The 25,200-nt window shown below is 38.1% G+C and overlaps 1 protein-coding gene across 1 annotated transcript in view; it reads right to left on the bottom strand.

The window, feature by feature from the left end:
• Nucleotides 1–1,049: 1,049 nt before the first annotated feature.
• The window catches only part of XKR4 (XK related 4), a 227,874-nt gene continuing 203,723 nt past the window's right edge, over nt 1,050–25,200 (bottom strand). The window contains exon 3 of the mRNA XM_071419524.1: nt 1,050–19,019. Coding sequence (XP_071275625.1) covers nt 18,073–19,019 — 947 coding nt within the window. The 3' untranslated portion in view covers nt 1,050–18,072. The remainder of the gene's footprint in view (nt 19,020–25,200) is intronic.

Raw genomic sequence — 25,200 nt, 5'->3', positions numbered from 1 at the left:
ACAGACAAACACATGAGAAACAAACCCCCTGGGAATCTGTCACTCACATGTCATCCCTACTGGCAAATTCACTTACCCAAGATATATACACATATATTCTTTTGTCTCTTTGAACTCATGGCAGATATTTAACTGTTTTGTGGGTTGTTTTCCCCCTCATCTCCCTTTCTTGATCACCTGAGCAAGGCCAAGAAGCAGCATCTAAGAAGGAGTGGGACTGTGGCTGGGGGACAGAAAGGCTGAGGGATCTAGGAGCTTGCCTTCTTTGCACAAACTTTGGCTGCTGCTTGAGGTGGCATTGCACACACCAAAGTGGCAATGAATTCCAAAAGGAATCAAGGATATTGGAGGTGCTGCCAAAGACAGCAACAACTTGTGTAATAATTCAATGATTTAAGCAGTTACCCAGGAGGCAGAGGTAGAACCATCTGCATCTTCCCTGGATGTTTTCCCAACTATTGGTGTCAAGAGAAGACTGGGTTGAGGCTCAGCTCTCCCTTCTCCACCACTCAATGATGATCACTGAATGGTGATCCTTTCAGGGGTCTGAACAACAAAGCACCTTCTTCTGTCTCCTGTGGCTGGGGCCTTCTCAGGTGCTGGAGGAACCCTGTGTTTCTGCTGGCCTGTTCCCTGGGTGAGGGCAGCTGTTTCAGAGGTCTTCTTTCGAGGCAGCACAAAGAGCCCCATCCATGGTGCCAAGAGCACCCTCTTCTGCCTGCTGGGGTGTCTCGTGCCTTCCTGGGTGTCCCTGCTGGGACAACCACCTGCAAGGTTGTCCAAACTCCAGGTAAAATCTTCTCCCAGTCCCAGGGGTAACCTGGGAGCCACTTGCATCACCCCCACATTCAGGGAAAGGAACTCCTGTGGTAATACTGCCTAGAAACATAAAATAATTACTGGTGGAAGGGATCTTTAGAGATCATCTTTTCCAAACCATTGTCCAAACTGGACTTTTATCTTCTTTCCTAATAATTTCAGAAAGGTTAGCATCCTTTTTATGATCCACTAGGATAAAAAAAAGTTTCAAAAAGGAGTCAAGAGACAGGTTAAAATGACCACAGTGTACTTTATTTAATGATTTTGGTACCTTGTGTTGCAATAAAATAAAAAAAAATCTACAAAATCCAAATATATAAAATTTTCAAGTTTCCCTTTTAAGTTTTACAAGAAAAATCAAGTTGTAACCAAGGAAATTTGTTAGTATGAAGCACTACTTTCAACTTCATTTCATCACAAATTGCAACTTACTTAACAGACCAAAATAACTATGGTACTGCAGTACATCAATTACTTCACACACTGTGTTCTTTACTATAGCACATGTAACCTCCACCACGGGAGGCAGCGGTCTCTAGCCAATAAAGACACTCTTCACAATCTGAACTCTAAAGGAATGTTTGTATACATGGATTCAGAATATATATATTTACAGGAAGATTTCTTTTTCTTTTTCTTTTTTTTTTAATAACTATTTCGATTCTTCATTTCAAATAAAATACCAAATACATTTTTACAATGTTTACAAGTCAAAGCACAAAGTTCTGCAATGATTATCATTCACCTGTAGTCACTGTGCTTGTACTGGGGCAGGGGGGAGGGGGTATCTACACTGTTCCATAAACACAAATGTGATTTTCCATCACTTTATTTCTGCAGTGGTGACTGAGGAGTATAAGCACAGTAACAATTCTTTTAGCACAATCAGTGTATAATGCAACAGTTTACAACAGACAACTGAGAAACTATTGGTCCACTCTGTCCAATTTGCTGTTTATCTGCCAACTGTTATGTTAGTCTTTGTCACATAAATTGTGTACAAGAGAGGAATTAAATAACACAACTTGAATAGGAAAGAGCATACATTTTTAAGGCAAATTAATAAGCAGCTTATGGTGGTTTTTTGTTAAACTATACCCCAACACAACCTAAAAATAAAATGTATGTTCTGCAACTGTCAATAATTATGTCTTCTTAAACTGATCTCCTCTATAAATTGATCAACATGGCTTTGAACCTGGTTATTCAAAATTGAAATAATTCCTCCCCCCAAATCCCCAAATATAGAAAGTGCATGACTTCATGTGCGCCAAAACAAAACAAAAGGCAGCTGAGGTAGTTAGATGTAAAATGCATTTATGAAAAATAACTGAAAAACGAAAACAGGGACATATACAGTAAAATCCCACTCATTTGGAATTAATTTTATATCAGGCAACAACTTAAAGCAGGAAAATTTATGACTTCTGAAAAAAAGTAGTAATAACATACGAATGAAAACAGAATATACTATTGGAATTTTAATTTCAAGTATTTGAGTGTATTTGCATGTGCATTTTTTTACAGGCTTTGTATAGTATTAGGAAGTCATTTACTTTTTATCAGGCATCACATGAGACCTGGTTGACCTCTGGGAATGAAGCTCCTGGAAGGTAGAAATGTACCATGAGTGCCTGAAGGTGCTATGCCACCACGCGCACCTGGAAGCAACACCATCTCACCTTGGGTGACCTTCTACACGCCCATTCTCTACTGAGCTCACCTGAGAGTGACAGGGCCAGGGATCTGCACCTGTGCCTCCTGGGGACTGACTGGATGGATGTCCTGGGGGCCTGCCTGGGATGTACCCACACACCTGGACCCATGCAGGATGTGCCCATGCGGTGGGATCCCACATGTGATGTTCCTGCAGAGCTGGTGTGTACACACATAACCCAGGCAGTGACCCTGTGCACCAAAGAGAGGATCAGCTTCCACTCTGGAGCACAGTCCCAGCTCCTCATGGCCTTCCTGCCAGTGCCCAGCACCATTACATTTCAGCTTTCACAGGGACCTTTGCTCATTGGAGAGGGAGACAGTGCTACCACTCTGGCAGGCAGGACAGTCTCCAAGAAAGTGTTTGCTTGAGTCCACTGAGGATGAATTGGGATTTTGGCTCACATCATGGTCCCAGGGCTCCACCATCAGCCCCTGGCACAGAGGCAGATCCAGCTTTCCCTTCCATTCCCATCTAGAAAGACAAGCATGCAGATTTCTTTAATGAAATGCCCAAATGGAGTGCACAGGTGCATGGAAAGTCTTCAAGCTCTGGGTATGAAATTCACACAAAAAAACTGCCTACTTGTAGGAGACAGACCAATTTGGAGATGTGTTCCTGTCTTCAGTAACAACTCAAAAGCATCACATTACTAAATGTGCAATGTGCTGGCTCTTCTGAGCCCTACTGTTAGACCCCTCTGCTGATGGCCACAACATGGGTGTGTGCAATTTACTGTCATGAATTCTGCACCTGGCTTGAAGAGCATCACAGCAGTGAGCATCACAAACTGAAATAGTTATGATGTGAGTGGTTTTCCTTTTTTTTTAATTGGCCTGTGAAAAAGAGTGATGTGTACTTCTTAACTGTGTGCATATGAAATCTTTTATTCTTATTTTCTATTAAACAAGGAAATCCTGAAGCCCTTTCTTTCCTCCTTTTTTTCCTTCAATTTTATCCTTTTAAGCTTACTGTATTTAAAAAATGATTTTCAAAAGTGAAGCATTATTTTGGCCAACTTAATCTCTGGCAACCCAAAATGAGGAGTCACTAATGTTCACAGAGTGCTGAATGTATGTACTATGGTGGCAGAGATGGTAAAGGCTAATTACTCTTGGACATCCTGCACATCATGGCCTCTTAATTTTTCCTACTAGAACTAGATGGAAAACTAGAAACTGGACTGTGAGAATTCTTGATGTGGCATGATATTTCAGCTTTCCCGAAAATTTTTGTCAGGAATTTCTGCTCAGTTGCTCAGATTGTTTCAGCACAAGAGGGAGCTCCTCAGAGAAGTCAAGGTTTTATAACTTTATGTAAACCTAAGCAGAAAAAGATGCTCTGATTTTAAAGAGGGGAGAAATATTTTTTCAGGTCTGATTTCATAAAACACAAAGATGCTAAAAGGCACTCTTTTGCAATGGATGTAAAAATCATTTTTCTTTATGTGAAACAACAGAAAACAATCCTTCACAGCCCAGGGAATCTAGCTCAATGTTTCGGTGTGTTGGCATTGTGAGTACCTGACATATGTAGACATCCTTTTTACTATGTCAAAACTTTTATTTAACACATTTCCTTTCAAAATGCAAATAATATTTCCAAGTCTCAGTACTCACAACCAACATTTGCCCCAAGAAGAAGCAACCTCCCTTCCCATCACCAATTCCGTTGTGTCACTGGTGGCCGTTGGAGAAACTGGAAGAGAAGAGAAGAGGGTCTACCTGCACCTGCCTCATCCCTGTCCTTGTGCCAGTGAGCAGTAAAGAATGAAGTTAAATCTGTCAGGATCCAAATGCTAGATCCATTTTCAGGGATTTCAGTGGTGAAGAATGACAGGCAAGTATCATGGAGGGCTGGATAGCAGGCTGGGTAGAAAGCAGGACTCTTGCCTGAGCTTAGGATAAAATTTCACTTCCCAAGATTTTCCCTGGAGTCCAGTGACGTGGACTTAACAGAAAGATGTACATTTATCTTGAAACTGAAATTGAAATATATAGGTCAAGTGACAGTTTTTATTTCATAGAAAATATTAAAAATATAATGAATATATTCACAAACTATCTGAAAATTTAAACAGATGTTTTAATTTATCCTGGAATCCAGTGAGGTATCTTGGCCTCATCCAGTAACTAACAGAATTGGAAGACATAGAAATGCTTTAGTATTATTTCCAGTAAACTATTTTTTTTAATATAAAGCCTGATAGTTCTTCCTCAGACATTTTCAATAACTTAGCCAGATCAGTATTAAGTGCACAAAGACTGAAAATTTCACTTGACAGTAAAGTTCAGGTGCACTCCAAAGTAGCTACTGAAGAGATTCCTTAAAAATAAATTTTGACTTAGACTGGCATTGCAAAATTTAAAAGCAAAATGCCCATGTGCTTTCTGGGGCTTATTGGACTCCACTAAAGTCAAAAGAAAGTTATTCATTTCCTGTGGTGGGCCTTCAGGGAAGCCCTTTATGATTATAAACTGCTTGTAATGAAAGCAAGTCCCAGTATAATAAATGCTTCTGTCCAGAGCATTGGTGTAAGTATGACTTATTGACATGTGCACCAGGCAAAGTTTCTCCATTAGTCTTCTAAAAATGTATTTTGGTTTGCTTTGGTTTATTTTGGTTTTTTGTTTTTTTTTTTGCTTAGCTGTAGATTATTGAAGATGATTTTGTAAGCACAGCTGTTATCAAGTCTGTCTTTTAGGATCATTTGCCGCATGTGAAATTGCTTTGGAAGGCTCCCCTGTTTTACTAACAGCCCAGAAACACTTTTTCACATTTCTCCAAACCAAATCAAATCCACCAGTCAACCTGCAAACAGACTTGGAGTTCTTTATATTAAGAAATGGAGGGTGGAAGAACACACAAATTAGTTAGCCTTATCTGAATATAAATTTTGCTGTAACGAATGGATAATATCCTCTTTTTAATTATTACTGGGTTAATTAATATACTTTGTAGGAATCCATTTGAAATATTCAATGTGAATTAACCGACACGCTCCTTGCACATTGCAAATTTCAAGAGAGCAATGAATGCTGAGGAAGAATGATTAAAAGTTGGGGGTCCTTTTTCCTTTTGTCTCCTTTTCCTTTTCCTTTTCCTTTTCCTTTTTTTTTTTTTTAATAATACAAGAAGATTACAGAGAGCTGCACAAAGTTCAAAGTTTCAAAGCTTAGCTGTACTCTGGAAAATTGCTATAAAACCAATATGGTAATGAACTGTATTTATTGCATCCCAGAGGGAACCATTTCCAATGCACTCAGCTTACAGTGAGAAGATGAATCTCCCATTTGCTGATGCCACAGGTCAAATCCAGACGCCAAACTGGGTTTTGCTTGGCTCTGCAGCATGTGAAGTAACAGTTGTTAAGATTTGATTAAAGAGGCAGGTGAGCGAGCATGGGAAGGACAACAGAGGCGGCTGCCCCTGTTGAGACTATCTCCTACACAGAGTGGCACCTGCAGGAAAATACAGTGATTCCCATTTGTTAGAATAAACATTAGCTTGTTAATAATACAGAACATGGAGAAGAGACAGCAGAATATCTGTCCCCTCAAGCAGAACAAATTACACAGGGGACGGTTTCTGCCCTTGAGAATCAATGGGAATTGATTTAAAGGAACTGCAGTCCTGGTAAAGAAGAACTGTGGTGGAATGGCAGATCCTTGTTTGCTAATCCAACATGATCCCTGTTACAGGCTGTTTTGTGACTCAGAAATTACCTCAGAAACAATAGATACCGACTTTTAGGTTGCTATGGGCACATACTGAGGCTGTGGAATGATGAAGTAAAATCAGCTGACCTGAAGTAAAATCAGGATATGACAGCTGTCTTTAATAAAATTCCCGCTTTTCAATTGAGAAAATTACTTCAACATTTGCATTTTTAACCCAGTTTTCCATCTTAACTATAGAAGTTACCCCATAGCCAGGTTTTATGCAAAGGAATTTTTGAGTTTTGTACCATGACATGAGAAAAGAAAGTTTCTTAGATAACCTGAGCATTGCCTTTTCTCATTGGTGAGGTTTGCATATGAGACTCATACACACAAGAAAAAAATGGAAGCAAGGAAGAATATCAGAACAGTATCTAGTAAAATTGCCAACCTTTCCGAGTAAATCTTTGAAGAAAACAGATCTATCATAATATCCTACAATTACAGATCATGCATGAGGTTACAGATAACTCCACAGTGTTTTGTACTGAAACCAGGATGAGACTGTTTCTGCTACTAAACAAGCAAGAATTGATGCAAACATCTAATATAACTGGAAGTCTTTCAGCAGTAATTTCCATGAGGAGCTGAGTGACAGAATACCTGAGCATGAACAAATGCTATGAAGGCTCACCTACTCTAAAGCTTCACGGCTCTTTCCTAATTATAAGGCTTCTGCCATATCTACTGATCTCCATTTTCTCTATTTTTTTCCTGCTCTAAGCATTTACACTGTCCCATGGATGTGTTCCTCAGCTGTGCACGAAGTGGATGTGAGGACTATTAGCAATAAAGGAACATGCACCTGCAAATCCACTATTTGCTCATGGATGTACTGTGTGAGAAATTGAGAGCACAAGAAAATGCAGAACCAGTTGAGCAACTATGATACTTCATATACAGAAAAGACCATCTTTTGAGCCTATTCTACACCTTATATTTCTTGTGGAAGCCATCTGAGATTTATCCTCCATAAAGAAGGCAATAAGGTTCTCTGACCCATAATCTATTGTAAAGATCTGTCATTTCTAAACCTAACGATCACTGGCATAAGTGCCGTACAAAATCCTTGTCTCCCAGGCCTTAGTTTGAGACACTTTTGTGTCTTATTGCTAATAAACAACTCCTGTCAAGAGCAATAAAGTTATATCTAAGAAGTATCTTTCACTGTCTCCCTGTGTGTTTCAGTCAGTTTGTAACACATTAAGAATTTTCTCAGTTGACCACTTTCCCCCAAGGAGAGAGTAATTGCACCATAAATAGTATTTTGGCATCAAGGTTTGTTGGTTTGAGTTTTGGGTTTTTCTGTTTGTGTTTTTTTTTTTTTTAATTTTTTTTTTTTTTTTTTGCTGTTAAAAGACTCTGCTCCTCCTTTTATCCAGTGAAACAGCAGGGGCAGCTTTTCCACAGTGTTTCACAAACATCTCTTGATCTTGACCAGAGGAATCATCCTTCTGCTTTCATGTCTTTTTGATCTCTGGCCTCCTTGCTAAGGTCACTAAAGGAGACACTTCCAGGATAAAATGTGTGTACATATTACTCACATGTGTGCCCTGTGCAGCCTGACTGGAGGGGGCTGTGACATCATCCCACCTGAAAATTCCGTATCAGGAGGGTCCCAAGCCAGACATCTTGTTGAGTCCCATGTTGCCATAATTGTAATCCTACAAGGGTTAAGTTAAATATTAAACCACCAACTCCTTCTCGCTGATTTTTATAAAACTGCAAGTATGCTAAGCTACACTGTTTCTGATGATGAGAAAAAATTAAGTGCTTTGTGAATCACAAGCCTTCTATTATTCAGATACCTCTGTAAGCAGCATTGTTTATTTTTTTTAACCTTTTACTTCATGTCAAAGTAGCTAAAATCCAACTGTGTGTTAAAAGCAGTGAAACCCAGCATTTTCTTCATTCATTCACCCAGTTCTTACTGCTGTTGTTAAATGTAGTATGTTCTTTGTTACAGTAATTTCTTGAGGATAAACAGTTGCAAAATCAGAACAATCATCTCAAAAATGAAATTTTACTGCTGCTGGATAGAATAACTTTTTGGCTGATAAGATGAATACATGACCAGAAGGAAATTTGGCCAGTTTCACGCTGATGGTAACTAAAGCTATCTCAACCCTAGTGATATTCTTTAAAATACAACTCCTTGCATATATGAAATGAATCAAATAGATAAATGTTCCACAAGATTAATTATGAAAGCTTAGCTAGGATGAATTTACTAATGCTGCATTTCTTCTAGATTTCTCTTTCCAGTGTGGGCAGCTCACTGAACACAGCTAACAATGGCTTTTTTTTTCCTCCTGAACTGATTAATGTTTGCTCACAGGACCTTGATTACTGTATTACAAGCCACACATTTGCAAGATCAAAAATGTCTGTTGAATTAATTAGCTGCAAATCAACCTAGGCACAGCTCGACAAGTTCTAAGCAGTTCCCATAAAATAAAAAAGAAGGAATCGATAGCAACCACAAATACATGACAATATGCTGGCACTTTGTGACTATAAATAGTGGCAGCTGCCCTCTCTGCTGACAAAAGAAGATTTTTCATTGTCCATACAGTGCTATCTAAAGGCTAAATCCTGTCCAGATTGTTGTGGCAGTCTCACCGATAGCTTAAGTGTCCTCGGTGAAATATGTCCCATGGGCCAGCCCAATAGCCCAGGGAGAACTGGAGCTGGAAACAGGCTGCCTACTTTGTCTTCCCTTTGAGCCACAGTGAGCACCACAGTGCAGGTGCCAGGAGTGATCCCAGCACACGTGGATGCTGGCTGACAGGAGGACGATGCGTGTCCCAAAGTGGAAATTCAGGGAATGATGCTGAAAGTCATTAGTGACTACTTTTGTACTCTTCCTCTGTAGTTACTGCCATTATCTTACCCAGTCATGACAATTTTAGATCTCTCTGATCATATAACAGATCTCCTGGGAAACTTACTAGTTTTTTCAAACATTGTCCTTAATGCTAAATGGTGACACAGGTCAGGAACTCTAGACATGTATCTGAACTTCAGAGAAGGAAGAGCCTTCACTGACTAGCCGTCTCTTCCTCAGCTGCACAAAATTTAAAACTAATTCTCATCAAATATTTTCTGGGAAATAGTCTGGGATTGACACATAGTAATGCAGAACCTATTGAAAAAAGCATCAGTGGTTAGAATTTCAGAAATAGTTAATGCGTATGTATGGTGCATTTAAATTGAGTATCATTTTCAAGTACATGCATTTGAAATTTATTTTAGTTACATAACCTGTGCAAGAGCAAGTCTTTCCTTCCAACAGCTTGCATCAGGAAACTAGGTATGTGTTGGATGACAAACCCAATTAGCCAAATTCTTCAGTCAAAATGCAAGTAAACCATCCTAATTATTGCAGGTTATTTCCTTCATAAGATACTGACAATAATAGCTGATACTGAAACAAATACAACCAACATTACATTACATGAAACAAAAGTTTAATTGATCCCTTTGCCATTTTTCTATATGATTGTTCTTTTCCTTAAGTAAATGTGATAAATCCTTTTTTATTTTACACAAGTATCCCTGCTCTATTCTTTTACCAAAATATTTAAGATGTTAAATATAGCATTAGACATATTTTCTCCATAACTTTTTCCTTAAATGCTGGCACACTAAATCACAAGGTTGTTTCCAATAATGACTAGAATGTATTTTCCAATAATATAATTCTCTATTTTGCAATTGCCACTTGGATATCCTTGATGACAATGTTCCTGATCCTTTTTTTGTTTTAAGATTTAAACGAATTGTAAGATTGAATCCTAATAGAATCTCAGGACTCACTGTCGTGTGTATACACAAACACACACATACATGCACACACATATATATATATACACACGTTATATATATATATAAATAATGCATTTGAAACTGTAAATTTGCTCCCAAGCATAAGATAAGGTCCTACTATTTTTACAATGATAAAACTGAACATTTCCACATAGAGTATTCACTATAGTGTGCTGTGGACACTGAATGTCTTGCATTCACCCCAACCTGGGCAATTTGCACACAACTGTGGTCCAAATGTACTGTCCAGAGAAACCATGTCTGCTCCACATGCTTTGCTAGATAGCACAGAGCCTGTTTGTCTTTTGCTCAGCCCAAACTGATCTTTGTTTGGCAAAGTAGCTGGGATCTCAAAGTGTTTGAATCTTGGGCTCAGGGAGCTACAGATAAGCTACAAGTGTAGCTCTGGTGTCCGTACAAAGTCTGGCTGAGCTCCAAGGAAAAACCACGTGAACGTGGCCAGAGCAGCACACAGTGCATTAATAGACCTGATTCAAGGCAGCATGTAGAGATTCAGGCTTTGTCACAGTGCTAACCATGTTCATACAGCTTTTGGTCAAGTTGGATGGTGAACAAAGTGATTTTTGCTTCTGCCCCAGATGTTTACTGCAGACATTACTCTGGCCAGGTGTAGGCAATGGCACTGAATGTGCTCAGCAATTTCAGAGTCCTCAACACTAAAGGGACTGAACATGTCAAAATACTAGAAGTATGTCTACACTGCACATGTCTTCATTTGTATATCCACATTTACATTTTCCACAAAGAGGAAGAACAGTTCAAAATATGAGGCAGAGAGCATTTCCCTTCTCCTCACCAGCGTGCAGCCCTATATCCCTCCCCTGAGAGACAGCAGCTAAAGATATGAATCATTGCTAGCTGAAGAGATCACTGTACCTGGCTCTGCCCTTGGTCTCTGCTTACCACCAATTTGCTGCTGGAAAAGCCCTCATGAGTATTTCAGTGCAAAGCTCCATCTGATAGCACCACAGAGGACCCAATTCTTTCAGGTAAAATGAGCAGGAGAATACCTGCTCAGAGGATCCTGGCAGGCTTAGGTGGGAGACAGCAGCTGAGCTAACCTTGTGCTGTGAAGACCAAGGTGTATCTGACCAAGTCCAGGAGGTAAATTTTAGGTCCTTGAACATGTGGCATTAAAAATGTTCAGGAGCTCCCAGTTAGGAGGAGCAGTATGAGCCTGAGACCCCGACGTGCCTGCGCCGACCTCTGCACCTGTGCTGCCACGGGCCAGGTGTCTGGTCCCCAAGTGTTGTGGCTTTCATCCAGCCCATGCACGTGGTTTTCCTCTCTTTTGGAGCTCTTTGGTGCATGAGGTGGGGAGGAAAGCGCTGGACTATGACCAGGCCTTGCCCTGAGCAGACTTGTAGCACACAAACACAGTCCATGCTTTGCCTTAGTGCTGTGTTATGTCTCTGCAGGCTCTTCTAGACATTCAACTAACAGCTTTTTTAGCTTGAGGAAATCACTTAGCTGTGAAATTCTGTTTTGCAGTACTGTTACACACTAGGTGGCTGAGTGGACACACCTATTTCATGCTAAAAATGCTTTTGTGAGGTTTAGTTCAGTGCAAAAAACCACCCCAAACTCAATGCTTTGTTAAAAGCATGTGGATTCTCCTGTAGCAGAATGGATCTGGTGCAGAAAAGCTGCTAGCATTCCTAGAGCTGCAGCATGCCAGAAGCAATTGTTTCCAAAGTTATGTGAAATAAGAGGCTGAAACCTACAGATAGAGTAAACTTACAGCAGTCATATCTTTTTTTCTATGAATGTTGCATTTTGTTACATTGATAAATCTATTGCATTTTAAAATTTATTTCAACCATTCATTGAAGTGAGATTTTTGGTTACACTTTAAAGTTTCTTGGCTGATTTTGTTTTATGCTGCCTTGCATGTAGAAGTTGAGATTTGATCTTTCTATTAGTTGGTCTCTTATATCACAATTTATTGTAAATCTCTCGCAATGAATATAGCAACTAAATGTATAAGTCTGTTGTAATTATACACAAGTTTCTGTTTGACTTCTCTGGTTCATGCAAATCACCCCATAAGTGTGCTGAAGAGGACTTTTTGCCCTGTATCTTGCATACCTGTTGTCTTTGCCCCAGGATTCAGAGTAGGCACACAGTTTACTAATGGGTGTATAAGATCCTCTGCATAAGAATGAAATGCTAAGCATTTAGAGCAAAATGTAAGTACAGGAGCCAAGCTTACACAGAAAAAGTTCCTTTTAATGAGTGTACTGGTCAGGAATTTGCTTTAGTAAGAACCACTGGAAATGACTGGTTTCAGGGACGTTTTTCAAAGTTTTCTTAAAAGGATCACAAAAGAGCAACTCAGTCAAAGCGGGTGTAATCTTGAATGTTTGAACTAAAAACGAAATAAAGGAAATCTTTGCTTCCTGCTGAGTCAGCACTAAGTTTAGTGTAGGTATTTGAGGCTGAGCCAAGTGCCATGCAGGCTTTTTGGCATTAAGCAAACCTCCAGCTGAGTTCAGTTTGGAGTGAAGAGGTGAAGACTTCCACTACCATGGTCTGAATTCATGTAGTTCACTCTAGGCCAGGACCTGATTTTAACATATTCATACCAGTGAAGAAATCTCACCAAAATCCTGAACTGAGGGGACTCCTCATGTGTTAAAACAGCTTTGTAAATGATGTCATAATCAGTGACATCATTCCCTTAACTTTGCATGAACAAGGCCTTGTAATGTTTTCTCTGTCTCTCCTGTAATGAAGTCTGCTCATACCAGATGTGAGAAATCATGTCAGAAGCAGATCACTCAGCAATTTCCAGCCAAGTGAAAATGATGGCAGAATCTGTTTTAAAAAATCACTACAGGGCAGTAATCTGTTGTGTCATTTTTTTAAATTCCCAGATTTAAAAGAATCTGCTCTCATTTTGCATTTTATCTCTTTTATCAGAATAAAGAGGCATGGATTCAATGCTGTAATGAAAAGACATGGTCCTATAAACAATTAAGTGAGGATTTTATAGCTTAATGTCTCTGGTACACAAATGGCTGTTTGCCACTTACTCCATTTGGCTTTCTGCTGAGAGCATGGGCTCTATGTGAGCTAGTATAATTGCTACAAGTAGTGAAATTAAATGGCTTATTGTGTATTTAAACAATTCTTCCCATGTCCTGCATTGTTACACTGCAGAATTAGCAATTGTGGTGTTGGGCTTGCAGATTTATGGACAAATGTTGCCATTAACTTCATCACACACATCTTGTAGGGGTTTAACTTACACAGGCTGGTTTAGATGGATGCACAGATGCAATTTATTCTGCTTCCCACCATGCACAGGAGTGAGAGAGGCAGCAGTAGGACCCCAGGAATCTGCTGAAGTCTTTTCCTTGGCTTTGTGCAGGCAGCGCAGGGGGTGCAGAGTAAATCACAGCATCTCAGTCACTCTGGATTGCACAGTTCAGGCAGGGAGCAGAGAAAGGACAGGGGCTTTGGAAGCTGAATCACTGGCAGAGCCAACTAAAACTCAGTACAGTGCCACTTTTAAGGCTCCTTAGGAATTATATGATAAAATCACATACACTTCAAACTCATTTAATTTGTGTTCTAAAAACCCCAACAGTCTAGTTGTGAATAGTTTGCTGGCCAATAAAAAGTAAATGAACATATTGCATGATTGGGAGTCCCTTTCCAAATAAAGCAGCACTTCTACTTTTAGTACCACTTATGAATTGCTCTTTTGGGGAGATAATGATGTATTGGAAAGACCATCATATGTTTTGAACTAATACAGGTTTAATAGCTCTTCACCACATATTAAAAATTAAATCGCCAATAAAATAATAATTTTCCTCCTCTGCTTAAACATTTACAAAATCAGGCAGATGAGACCTAGCATTAAATTTTGGGAGGAAAATTTTCTCCAATTTTATAAAAACTAATTAATATAAAATTTGTTGGTTTGACAATAAAAATATTGTATATATGCCATTAAGTCCATATAACCCAAACAAAGAAATATTGTTCTGTCACAAGAAGCATATTTAAACTGACATAAACAAAATTGGAAATTAGTATTTTCATTATTAAATATGCATGGAAAGAAAGTATTGCACATATTTGTAAAGAATTTTTTAAGAAAAATTGTCCCATTACAGAATAAACAGCTTTTAAAATAAGTAAAAAGTTTTCTCTTACATTTTCTTACATGTTTTCTGAATGAACATGGGTATGCATTACCTTTATTTAATTATTGATAGTAGTTCAATTGTCTTTTCTGCAACAGACAAATCCACAATTCTCAAAATTTTAGGACCAAGTTTTTGACCAGGTAAATTACCATTAAGTCTGCTGCTAAGTTAGTTTGGTTCATTAGAACAATGCTCCCATAAATCTTACAAATAGATGTGATTGCTTTTCTTTGCCAGAATGTAAATATGAAAATATGAGCTTTTTTATATTCCTGTATTCTGCTGTGAAATTCAAAAGGCATGATGTTTTCATTATATGAAAAGCAAAAGTTCAGGTTTTTTACAAGTCCTTTTTTTTAAATTTTATTTTTGCTATTGCTGTCTCAGTTGAACTTTATTGATTTTAGAACTGTCTGTGGCAAAAAGAAGAGTGCATACTGATTATTAACTGTCCATAAGGCCATAATGGAATTTCAGCATGGACTATGCTTATTCTTGGCAATTTCTATTAAAAATTCTTACAGCTTTTAATGTGACTACTCACAGCAATGCAAATTAGGAAACTGTCCATGCAGCCATCAGAGTATTTAGATTTCAGTCACTGCCCTCTTCTCAGTGCAGGTGACACTGATGGCATGATTGTAAGAGAGAAAAATTTTGGAGAACAAATTTTGACTTGGTGCATAAGGACTTCTACCCCTGCCTCAAACTGCCGTATTGAATTCTGAGGACAAGGTGTGTATATGTAGAGCTGCATACATATAAATATATGTACACAAACACACACATATATGTCAATCTGCACTCACACCCTGCAGTAGTTTCCTTAAGATAAACATTTTTGCAAACAGTAGTTTAAGAAATTAAAAATGCTGTGAGCGTAAAGAAAATAAATGCTAGGCATGAAAAACCACATGGATAAATAACATCTCTGTGTCCTTCCTTCCAAAACCAAATAAAAGCAAATCAAACAAACTCATCCCAAACCTTCTTCAGAAACCTTGCAATGCAAGCACCTTAACCCTTTAAATTCCATACAAAGCAACTTTTCTTCCATTCTGTAAGCCTGGCCAAAGGGCTCACAGCTCTGAGGAAGAGCGAGAGGATGAGAGGGACCTCAGGAGAGGCAGAGCCTCGCTGACAGCAGCAATGCTGCCCCTCTCCCCAGGAGCTGCTGGTGGGAGACTGAAGCTTGAGAAGGCTGCCCACTGTGCCTCCCTCAGGCTTCAATTTCCGAGTTGTTGAAGCAGCAGCAAACACTTCAAACTGTCTCCAAAAGAAACCCTCACATCTCGGATCATAGAGCTTACATTTGCCTTCATTGTAAAGGAAAACAGCAATTCCCTTGCATGAGCTGGAATTTGATTCTGGAGTGAAGGGTCTATTGAATATGATAGGACAAAGGACTTGCTTCCAAAATCTTTTTTTTTAAGCAGTTCTTGCAGTGTTATATTTTCTGAAAAAACATGAGTGTTTTTCTCTGAATAATCAGCTGTATCTCCATGAAGAAAAGGGTAATCACTTTGTAAAAAGCTTCAGGTTTGGACTATCAAAGATTTGCTTTATTTGAAAAATTTTTATAGAGGCAGTTGGCAATTGCTTAATTTGAAAATACCTAAGAAACCCCTGAAGCATAGATTTTTTCTGATCTCTGTAAAGTTCCCTCTGCTTTGCAGATTCCTGCACTTTCACAGGTTTTTGTTTAGAGGAACTAGCCCCAGCAAAGTACAACAGGTATTGAATATCTCACTAATTAAAAAAGTCAACATTAAAAATGGCTAATTGAATGCATACAAATAAACACAGTCTGTGTAACCTTGGCCATTTCATAGTACAAATATTTGTAATAGGAAAGACAGAAATTTACCCAGCAGCATACACAGCAGTGACTACACTGGATATATCTGACAGTCCATTTATCAGGTCTTCTCCATCCTGACAATGCCATTTACAACAGTAACTCTTCAGTTCTGCTTTGCTCTCCTAAAATGGATGGAAATAGTTATAGCAAATTGTTTCTCATGGAATCACTTGGTGTCTTTACAAGCCACTTACATTTGAAGCAGGATCCACAGTTTATAGAGTATTCTAAAAGTACCCATGTAGGCTTTCATATGGCATTACACTGCAAAACAAATCCATAATGTGTGAAAACCAGGTTTATGTCAACCTGTAAAAGCCATTTGATAAAATTCATGGACCAATTCTTAAAATCTAAGCTATAAAGAGAATGAAATGTATTAAAAGATTTGAGATTTATAAAAAGTAACCTTTTATACCATATTTTTACTTTACAAAAATATTGAAATAATCCATGAGTTTTTCACTCTGCACCAGCTTTAAAAAAAATACTATCAAATTTTGACTTGCACCTTTAATGCATCTGAAAGCACCATCAGGGGATACTTTTAACATAAAGTATAATACCTTTAACTAGATTTAGGGAGGTATTTAAAACCCAAAAGCTTGCATCAAAAGCACTCTATTACAAGAGATTCTAATTTTTAGACACCTCTGGACACCAGTCTTGAACAGGCAGAAGAGGCTCTTCCACATAACTTGTTTATATTATACTTCAGCGAATATACTTACTAAGAGGCGGCTGAAAGCCTTTAAAAGACATCACTTTCACCTTGAGGGGGAAAAATCAGAGCTGTCTCTACACATTGAGAGCTTGGTTGGTCTTTCCTGCTTCTTTTTCTGGTAGGGCTTGTGCCACTTGTTGTGTCCCTCAGGCATTATCAACCTTGCAGTTATACAATGTTTGGCACTAGAAGGGTATGGCATGTCAGTCTCTTGTCACACCTGCATACATTCACACACTGAATCATGCATTCTCAGTCCTGAAACAGAGAAGTTTCAGTGTGTTCAGCTCCTTGTGGTTTCTTCTGAAATATCTGAAAGGGGTCCTCCAAAAAGTTTAGAATATGAAAACTATACTTCCTTGTTCTTTTACTTTTTTTTTTTTTGCAAATTCAACACTGAATCATGATTATCATTTAATGAATATCACTACGTGCTAGAGCTCCTTATTTCTCCTCAAAAGCAGAAGTGAGCTGCATAGAGTTTCTGTTGAAAATAATATCAAGAAGTTAAATTGCATTTAAAAAAGATTTTGAAATTTCACAGAAAACAAACAGTTCTGGTAGTGTTAATTTTAATGACTTACTTAATCAGAATTTAGTTTATTTTCCATTGACAGCCTTATAAACATGATGACATTTCTTTTTAATTAAGACGTATTTTGCAAACTTATTTTAACCTGAATGGTTGATTTATGGGAGTGTTGAAGGCTACTAAGCTCCTGTTTTTTGCCCCAGAAAACAGTTTTCCTAACAGCTACACTGTGTGCTACAGTTTCGATATTTTTGAAAAAGTGTGGGTTTTTTGTTTTTGCCATTGATTATGGAAATATCAATCATTCATTTCTAAAATAAAATGCACTACTGGCTGAAGCTGAAAGCTCTGGTCAGAGCCTTTATATTGGTTTGATTGTAAGTACTGTGCAGTCAGAGTTTCATAGCAGTGAGGGGTGGTGGGTGAGTTCCCCCTGCTGATGTAACTGATTTGTATGTGTGGATCAGGGTTTGGGGTTTTTTGAGGCTTTCAGAGATGCTGCTGTATCAGTGTCCTGCAGACAGACTGCACACAGTGGATCAAATGATAATCATGATGATAGCCAGACTAAGAACGCTATAGCTTGCTGCTCTACTTGTAGTACGCAGTTTAATTGTTCCCACAGCCCTACTGTCAACCCTTAATTTGGACTGTAATGTTGGAGCTGCTCCAAGCTGCATTTTTGCTTTGTCTACAATGTGGTCTCATATTCCAAGCGCTCCTGAATAAGGGCATCATCCTTGTACTGTAGCCGTGGAGGAGCAGGGGAACATTCAAACGCTAAGATCGCCTTCCTCAGGCTCCTGTCCAACACGTGTCTCTCCCATGCTGGGTACCTGTTCCTGAACAGATCGATTTTAATGACAGACTCCTCAATCCTTGGTGGCCGGGAGGAAGGTGTGGAGGGTGCAGTGGGTCTCACCTGAAACACAGGCACACACCCGTCCCTCTCCGCAAATTTTTGATCGCGCTCGCTCGTGACGCTCCGGTTGTTGGAGATGGAGCGCAGGGTGCTCGTGGCCACTTCTGGGGGAAGGGTGAAGGCAGCGGCAGGGTCCTCACAAGCACAGCTTGGTGACTGCCCAAACCTCGGTCCGTTGGGGTGAAAGAAGGCATAGTACATCAGCATAAAAACAATGCCTGTTAAAAAGCTGCTGAACACTACACACAGTGCTGGTATGGCAAATGCATCGGAGATTGGAGGGGCCTTGTACAGATACCAGAGAACGCTCAAGGCGGTGTTTTCTAAAAGGATGACAAAGTAGTAAATGAAAAGCCTACAGCGTGTCCTCCCTTCCTTGACGTTGAACCAGCTGAAGATATAGATTATCCCAACAACCATGTCGAAAACTATCTCCTCCCACTTAGTGATGCAAAACTCTGTCTCGCAGTGAACGATCCAGAAGGTCATGATGCACCAGTGCAGCACGATGAAGATCCCAAAGTACAGCTGGAAAACCGAGGCAAACAGAGCAAAAGTAATGACCCTTGCTGCAATGGTGAAGAAGTGCCAGCAAAACTGGATAATAACAGCCATGTAACTGATGGGTTTCTTGTCATCGCGGGAGTCACGGAGGGCCTTTTGGTAGGAAGCCAAAGCCCAAGCCAGGGATACAAGGGATGCTGCAGCAGTAAGACCTAGGAGGAAACAGGAGATGCAGTTAAGGCATAATTAGTATGTCAGCACTTGGCTGAAAACAGGGAGATCCTTGCTGCTTTAAATATGTTCTCCACCTCTGGCACAACAAAACCCCTTCCCTCTCCTTTACTCGGAGAAAAGAACCTCTGCTGCTGAGATTTCATTGCCCAATGCTGGATGCACACAAACAAGAGCAGCTATTAAACCACGCTCTGAACCTCTTCCCTAGCAATCACATATTTGAAACAAATTAATTAATTCACAACTTTGAGCAAGTCAGGAATCGGTGTCTCTGTCAGCTGTTGTGATTGAAGACGACCTACTGTGGTTTATGTTTTCAAGAAAGAATATGAATTTTCTGATTTTGATGAGCCATTAAAGAAGCCTAATATAAAGCAACCAAGTCTTTCTAATTAAAATGCCAGCATCATCTACATATACACTAAATCAATGACAATGTGAGCATAAATCTACATAAAATCTATTAAAAATAAATTTATGTTAATATTGTTACATCAAAATTTAAACTGCCTTATTCTTGCTGAGGGAAAAAATTGACCATTTTGATATTTTCACCCTTTTTAAACCAAATTTTAATAAGTAGAAAATGTCAGAACTTACTTTCTTCCATCTGGAAATTACATTTATTTTTAAAATGTTGGAATTTTTACAGAATTAAAATAATGAGTGAAGATGCTCCTAAAGTAGGGGGTGATATATTTTAATTTATATAGCCATTCTATCTCCAATATATCACAGAATTGCCTATTAACAAGGCCCTAAATTATAATATTTTAATAAAACCTGACAAATATTTAAAGCATTCAATATGAAATTATTTCTCATAAGATTTGAAACATTAATTTTGTGAAAATACAAAAACTGTAAAACAATTGTTAAAAAACCAGACCTTTTTTTATACTTATTTTAAATGTATATTATTCTTTTCTCCTCAAGGGAATTTGATTCTTGTCAGTAGGTAAATTTAGGAAAAAAAATGCTGCTTTGAAATGAATCTGACTTTTAAACTAATCTGTTGCTTCCAGACACTACCAGAAAAACACCTTACATTCCCATTTCAAAAATGGTATAGATCAGCATAAGTATTCAAATGATAAATACTTACATAGCATTCTGGTAGAAATGAATGATAATTCTTCTTTACTAGAAGATTAATTTTTATTTACTTACGCCTTGTATCCAGCTGCTTTGGATGGAAATGGGAATTGCAATTGAAATGCAAAATCCTTGCCTTTCAAGTGTATTTATTATTTAAATAAAATTGCAATAAATGTTGTATACAGGGAAAAAATGTATCAAGCATTTTATATTTAAAACTGGTTTACTACCAAAGCTAATTTTACATACAGCTAATGAATGAATTCATAAGTCTCAGGATCCCAGACTGAGAATTTATTCATAGGCCATTTAATGATAATGATGCTTCATCTTATTCTATTTCTAAGCAGTTCCTTAACTTTGAACTAGTTATTGAAGTAAATCAAACTGGCATGAAGAAAACATTTCTTTTGTCTGCTGTTAAAAGCTGTTTAATCATTTCAACAAGCTTTAGTTCTGGATGCATAGCCAGTATTTTTCTTCCCAATTTAACAGCTTTCTTTAGAACTTAACAATCAAGAATATATTTCTTAAATATTATAAATTTTAAGAAGTCGTATTAATAGCAAATGTTAAATTTAAGCCTAAATACATGATGCTATTTACTTTGAAAGAAAACAAAAAAGTTTATTTTAAAAGACAAAAAAAGTAAGTTATGGAGATAAAATCTATTTAAACAATTCACTTGGCATAACACACTAAGATTTTGCTCAGTAAGTAGTCTAGAGAGATTCATTGCTTTCAGGAGGGATTCTGTTTGCCAGTGTTTCTTCCTCTCTGGCAGGGTGCTAATAAAGTTGTGAGCTCCCATGAATCCATGAATTGAAAATCCCCTCATTTCAAAAATAAAAGAAATAACAAACAGTCAGCAGAAATATAAAGCAAACTTAGGATTCCAGGGAGAATTTTTAATAAAACTTCATAATTTTTCTTCCCATGCAGATGCCTGCATGAAAAAAACACCAAAGTTACTTCTGGAATCTTCCTTCACGGACAAAATAAGCTATCAGCAATGAAGACAGGAAAGAGACATGGTATAAATTGGTGTTTTCATTTCTGATGTGTATATTTGCTTTTTCACACTGAGCTGCCTTTCTGTTTCCATTATCTCTGATGACAACCCTGGGAGCTGAAAATGTAAGTTCTTGTTTTCCTGTAGGAATGTTTTAAGTATTGAGAAAACACAGTTCATTTCCCTCATGAAATGAAAAGTTGGGAAAGGTAGATGGATAGTATAAAGAATCTTTCAATACAAACAAGCCATTCTGGACAAGAACTCAAGAATAGCATTATCAGCTGAGGAAAAAATAATGTGAGCGAGAAATCCATATATTTTCTTTGCAAATCTAACTTCAATGACCTCACACACTACCCCAGAGGTTTGAAGAGATATCATCAGTTTTGCATTAGGAAGTGTAAAATTATTCAATAATGCACACAAAATACAATGTTAAACTCACAGGAGTTTCCACTGTTCTAATGCTAATTAATTCATAGCCACTGTCTGGGACATAAAGAAGCAAGTACAATAGCTATGTAATTCTGTTATTTAAATAGTCATTAATAGGGAATCATCTTCTGCTTTTACAGAACAAACTCAGGGATACTGGCATACAGGAGAGAAAAGGAGACAAGGGAATGTACAAAAGGGAGGAATTGTCAGTTAATATATTCTGTGTCTGCTCTTGGCTATTGGCAGTGGTATTAGGGATATAGAATTAAGATAAAGTTAAATGCTTCATGGGCTCCATCCATTTTTCTTTATTGATGAGACCAAGCACTAAAGAATTATTGAAAGTAAATTAATAATGAGAAGAATGATGTAGAAGTGATGCAAATGGCAGTTTGCTAATAAATGTCTCTATATAAATAATTCACTGGGAATGGTTAGAAATAAAGTGAATTATTGTAGCACTAAATGGATAATTCATTAATTAGAATATATTGATGCATTTGTTGAGTATATGTTCATATAAACCTCTTTATCCCTATTTCAAAGGGGAACTAAAATAAATTTCTATTGCTATCAAACAAACATTGTAGCAATGCAGGTGCAGTCAGGAAGACTTATTTGCCACTCAGAAATGAACAGAGATTGGACAAGATCTGTGGGGCCACTGTCCATGAAGAATAAAAATCAGCTTTCCTACTTGCTCATCTGCAGTCTCTGCACTCTTTTTGGGTACTGCAGCAGCTTTCTGGTGTGTTTGACTCTCTTGTATTATGAATCTTATATTTAGGGTCTTGATCTTTTAAATTAAGACTAAATAGCCATTCCCAGTGAATATGTACACAAGCAGCTATATGCTCATGCACTACAGACTGTTACAAGAACAAGAAAGCAGGAATTCTCTAAAATGGCCTTAGGAAGCATAAAAGCATGCTCCATGTTTCTTTCTTTTCTAAAGCTGAACCTTTCAACATTTTCCACAGTATATAATTTGATCTCTAAAGTTCTGTACTGAAGAGGAAAGAAATGCAGGCTTTGCACAGGAGAAACACCACAATTTGCATCAGCAAAAGGATGCTTTTGAATGGTTCTAAAGTGGACACCTGAAATAGCCTAAATAGCAAAGAGTGGGAGTGGACATACCCACTTTCAGCCTTTGCAGCATAGCCCATCCACAACAGTCACAACAGAAAGAAAATAGTACATTGTATCAGGACAACATTCTGCCAGCAGCTAATTATAATCTGTTTTGAGTGAAAAATACAATTTAACCTCTTTTATTCTTTGAATGGTTTGTATTACTTAATTTGTATAAAGGAATGACATCTTTTTAATTACAAAGGAGTTTCGGATGTTCTTAATATAGTGAGAGTATATCGGACTTTCTGTCTGATAAACTAAGAACAGGATTGCTTTGATTCAATCATAATTTTAATTTCTTTCCCTGAAATTATTAATTTCCCCATATATGATATGTGCTTGCATTTTATAGATTGTGGCATTTATTTATGTATACTTTTTAAATATAATACATAATACACTACAATGAACTACAGCTCATTAAAGACAAGACAAAAAACTAACACACATGACTTTCACAAGTGAAAGCAAATGCATATGAAGGAAAAGAAAATGTATGCAGATATGAATACATTCACAAATGTATTATTGTTTCAAGGTCAGAATCTAGGAATTCTAGGTCAGAACTAGGATTCAACGAGGTCAGAATCAATGGAATTCTCCTCAATGGCATTTTTGAGAAACCTGATTTGGACTTGAAAGATTAAAGGTATATCCAGGTCCATAAATGACTTTTTCTTCTAATTATATCAGAACATAAATCCTATATAGCATAAGGACAGAACAGCTCGAGACAGCTGGAAACCCTACAAATAAATGAACTGATCTGAGAAAGTGCTCCTTGACATTCAACCTGATTTCAGAAATCAAACTCCTGCCAAGGTGTCTGTCTGCTTCATCCCTCCTTTAAACCTTGTACTCATCTCACCATTTCCAGGAGTAAATTTATCTAAAAGCAGGAATACCAAATACAGCAGGACATCTAGGTGTGAAAACAGTGCCTGGGATGTGAGACTTTGAAACATTATTTTAAGAAAGCCTATTTTTTGATTTTTCTTCTCAGCTGGGGAAGTGACATTACATGCATCCAAGCTTCCAGGTGCTTCTCTGAACCACAGCCAAGGATCTATAATATTCACATCTTTGTACTTTAGGAAACAGCATGACTGTATCCCTCCAGCTTCAGAAAATGTCTTGCTATATTTACACATCTTTGCCACACTGCTCTGCAAGTGTAGGCACAAGCTAAAGACTCACGTGGAGGCAGCCTTGCAGGCAGCTTGAAGAGTCCATGGGTTTCTGCACTAATTCTTTTGTTCCCAAACACAGTGTGTGACAGCAATGTGTGTCATGGTGTACATACTGTTCTTCCATACATGGTTCAGTACACAGGAGGCCTTGCAGACTTTAAGGGCAGCTCTTGGTCACCTCAAGGGCCACGTGTCCAGGTCATCAGTACGTGTTTGATGCTCATGGATCTCATTCCCTGATCAATACCATGAGATGAAACCTTAAGATGAATCTTACTTTTGTTTCATGCATTCCTATTTTCTGAATGGATAACAATATAAACTCTTGCTCTCACCTGGGCTGTTTCCCCATAAACATATTGCCAAAATAATCCTATTACCTTTCCACGTCAACAACTTTGTCATATATTAGCTATCATAAACCAAGATCAAAGGCTTTCTGTTCAACTGAAATAAGCTTCCTGAGGTCAGAAAAGCACTTTTTTTTTTCTTAACTCCCACTATATCTGATTGTGACTAGATTGAAATGGCACCCTACTGAAATGTTCCACTCCTGTGGTTTTACACTCAGACTGTGTCCTACTCACAAACATGGGAGTATCAGTGTCTGAGGATGAGTCTCCAGTAGTCCACATTTCCAGTTTTTGCCACAGCCTTTATTCATAGCTGGGGATTTTCAAGGCAACACAGATGCAATATCAGTTTGCCAACATTCAGCTTAACTTTCTCCCACTGCATACCAAGGGGGATTAATGCAGCATAATGTGTGTGAGGAACTCTTCCCTGTTGAAATGTAAGTCAGAATTACACCTGATATTACTCCTCCTTTGTGTTACACAATACTCATAGAACATGCTAGCACATATATAGGAATAACGTCTCCCATGATTTCTCTCAGCTGCTTTCAATAGACACTTCTGGTGTTACAGCTTCCAGCTGCTTCTTTAATTTGCCTCTCCACAACAACTTGTTATTGCCCTGAAAATCAAGAAATACTCTTTGTATTGTATTACTTTCACCCTTATTCATTTTACCTACTCCTAATTTTTTACCAGCAGTGGTCTGGATTCTGTGTAGAGGACCAAAGTTAAATGGCAAAAGTTTGGCTTATTTTATGTATCTTTAGCAGTTTCTTAGGGTCTGTACAGGACACCTGCCTAATGATTTATCTCTTGCTGCACTCAGAGTCTTATCCACCTTAACAAATCTAACTTTAGACAGTGTTGAGAAGCTTCTGCTGAGCAGCAACCCTGGTCATAGCTTTAAATACATGGACAATGG

Source organism: Agelaius tricolor, unplaced genomic scaffold, assembly GCF_023055355.1.
Source record: "Agelaius tricolor isolate 1412-34295 unplaced genomic scaffold, bAgeTri1.0.p SCAF_2, whole genome shotgun sequence".
Taxonomy (NCBI): Eukaryota; Metazoa; Chordata; class Aves; order Passeriformes; family Icteridae; genus Agelaius; species Agelaius tricolor.
This window is presented reverse-complemented; position numbering and strand designations above follow the sequence as displayed.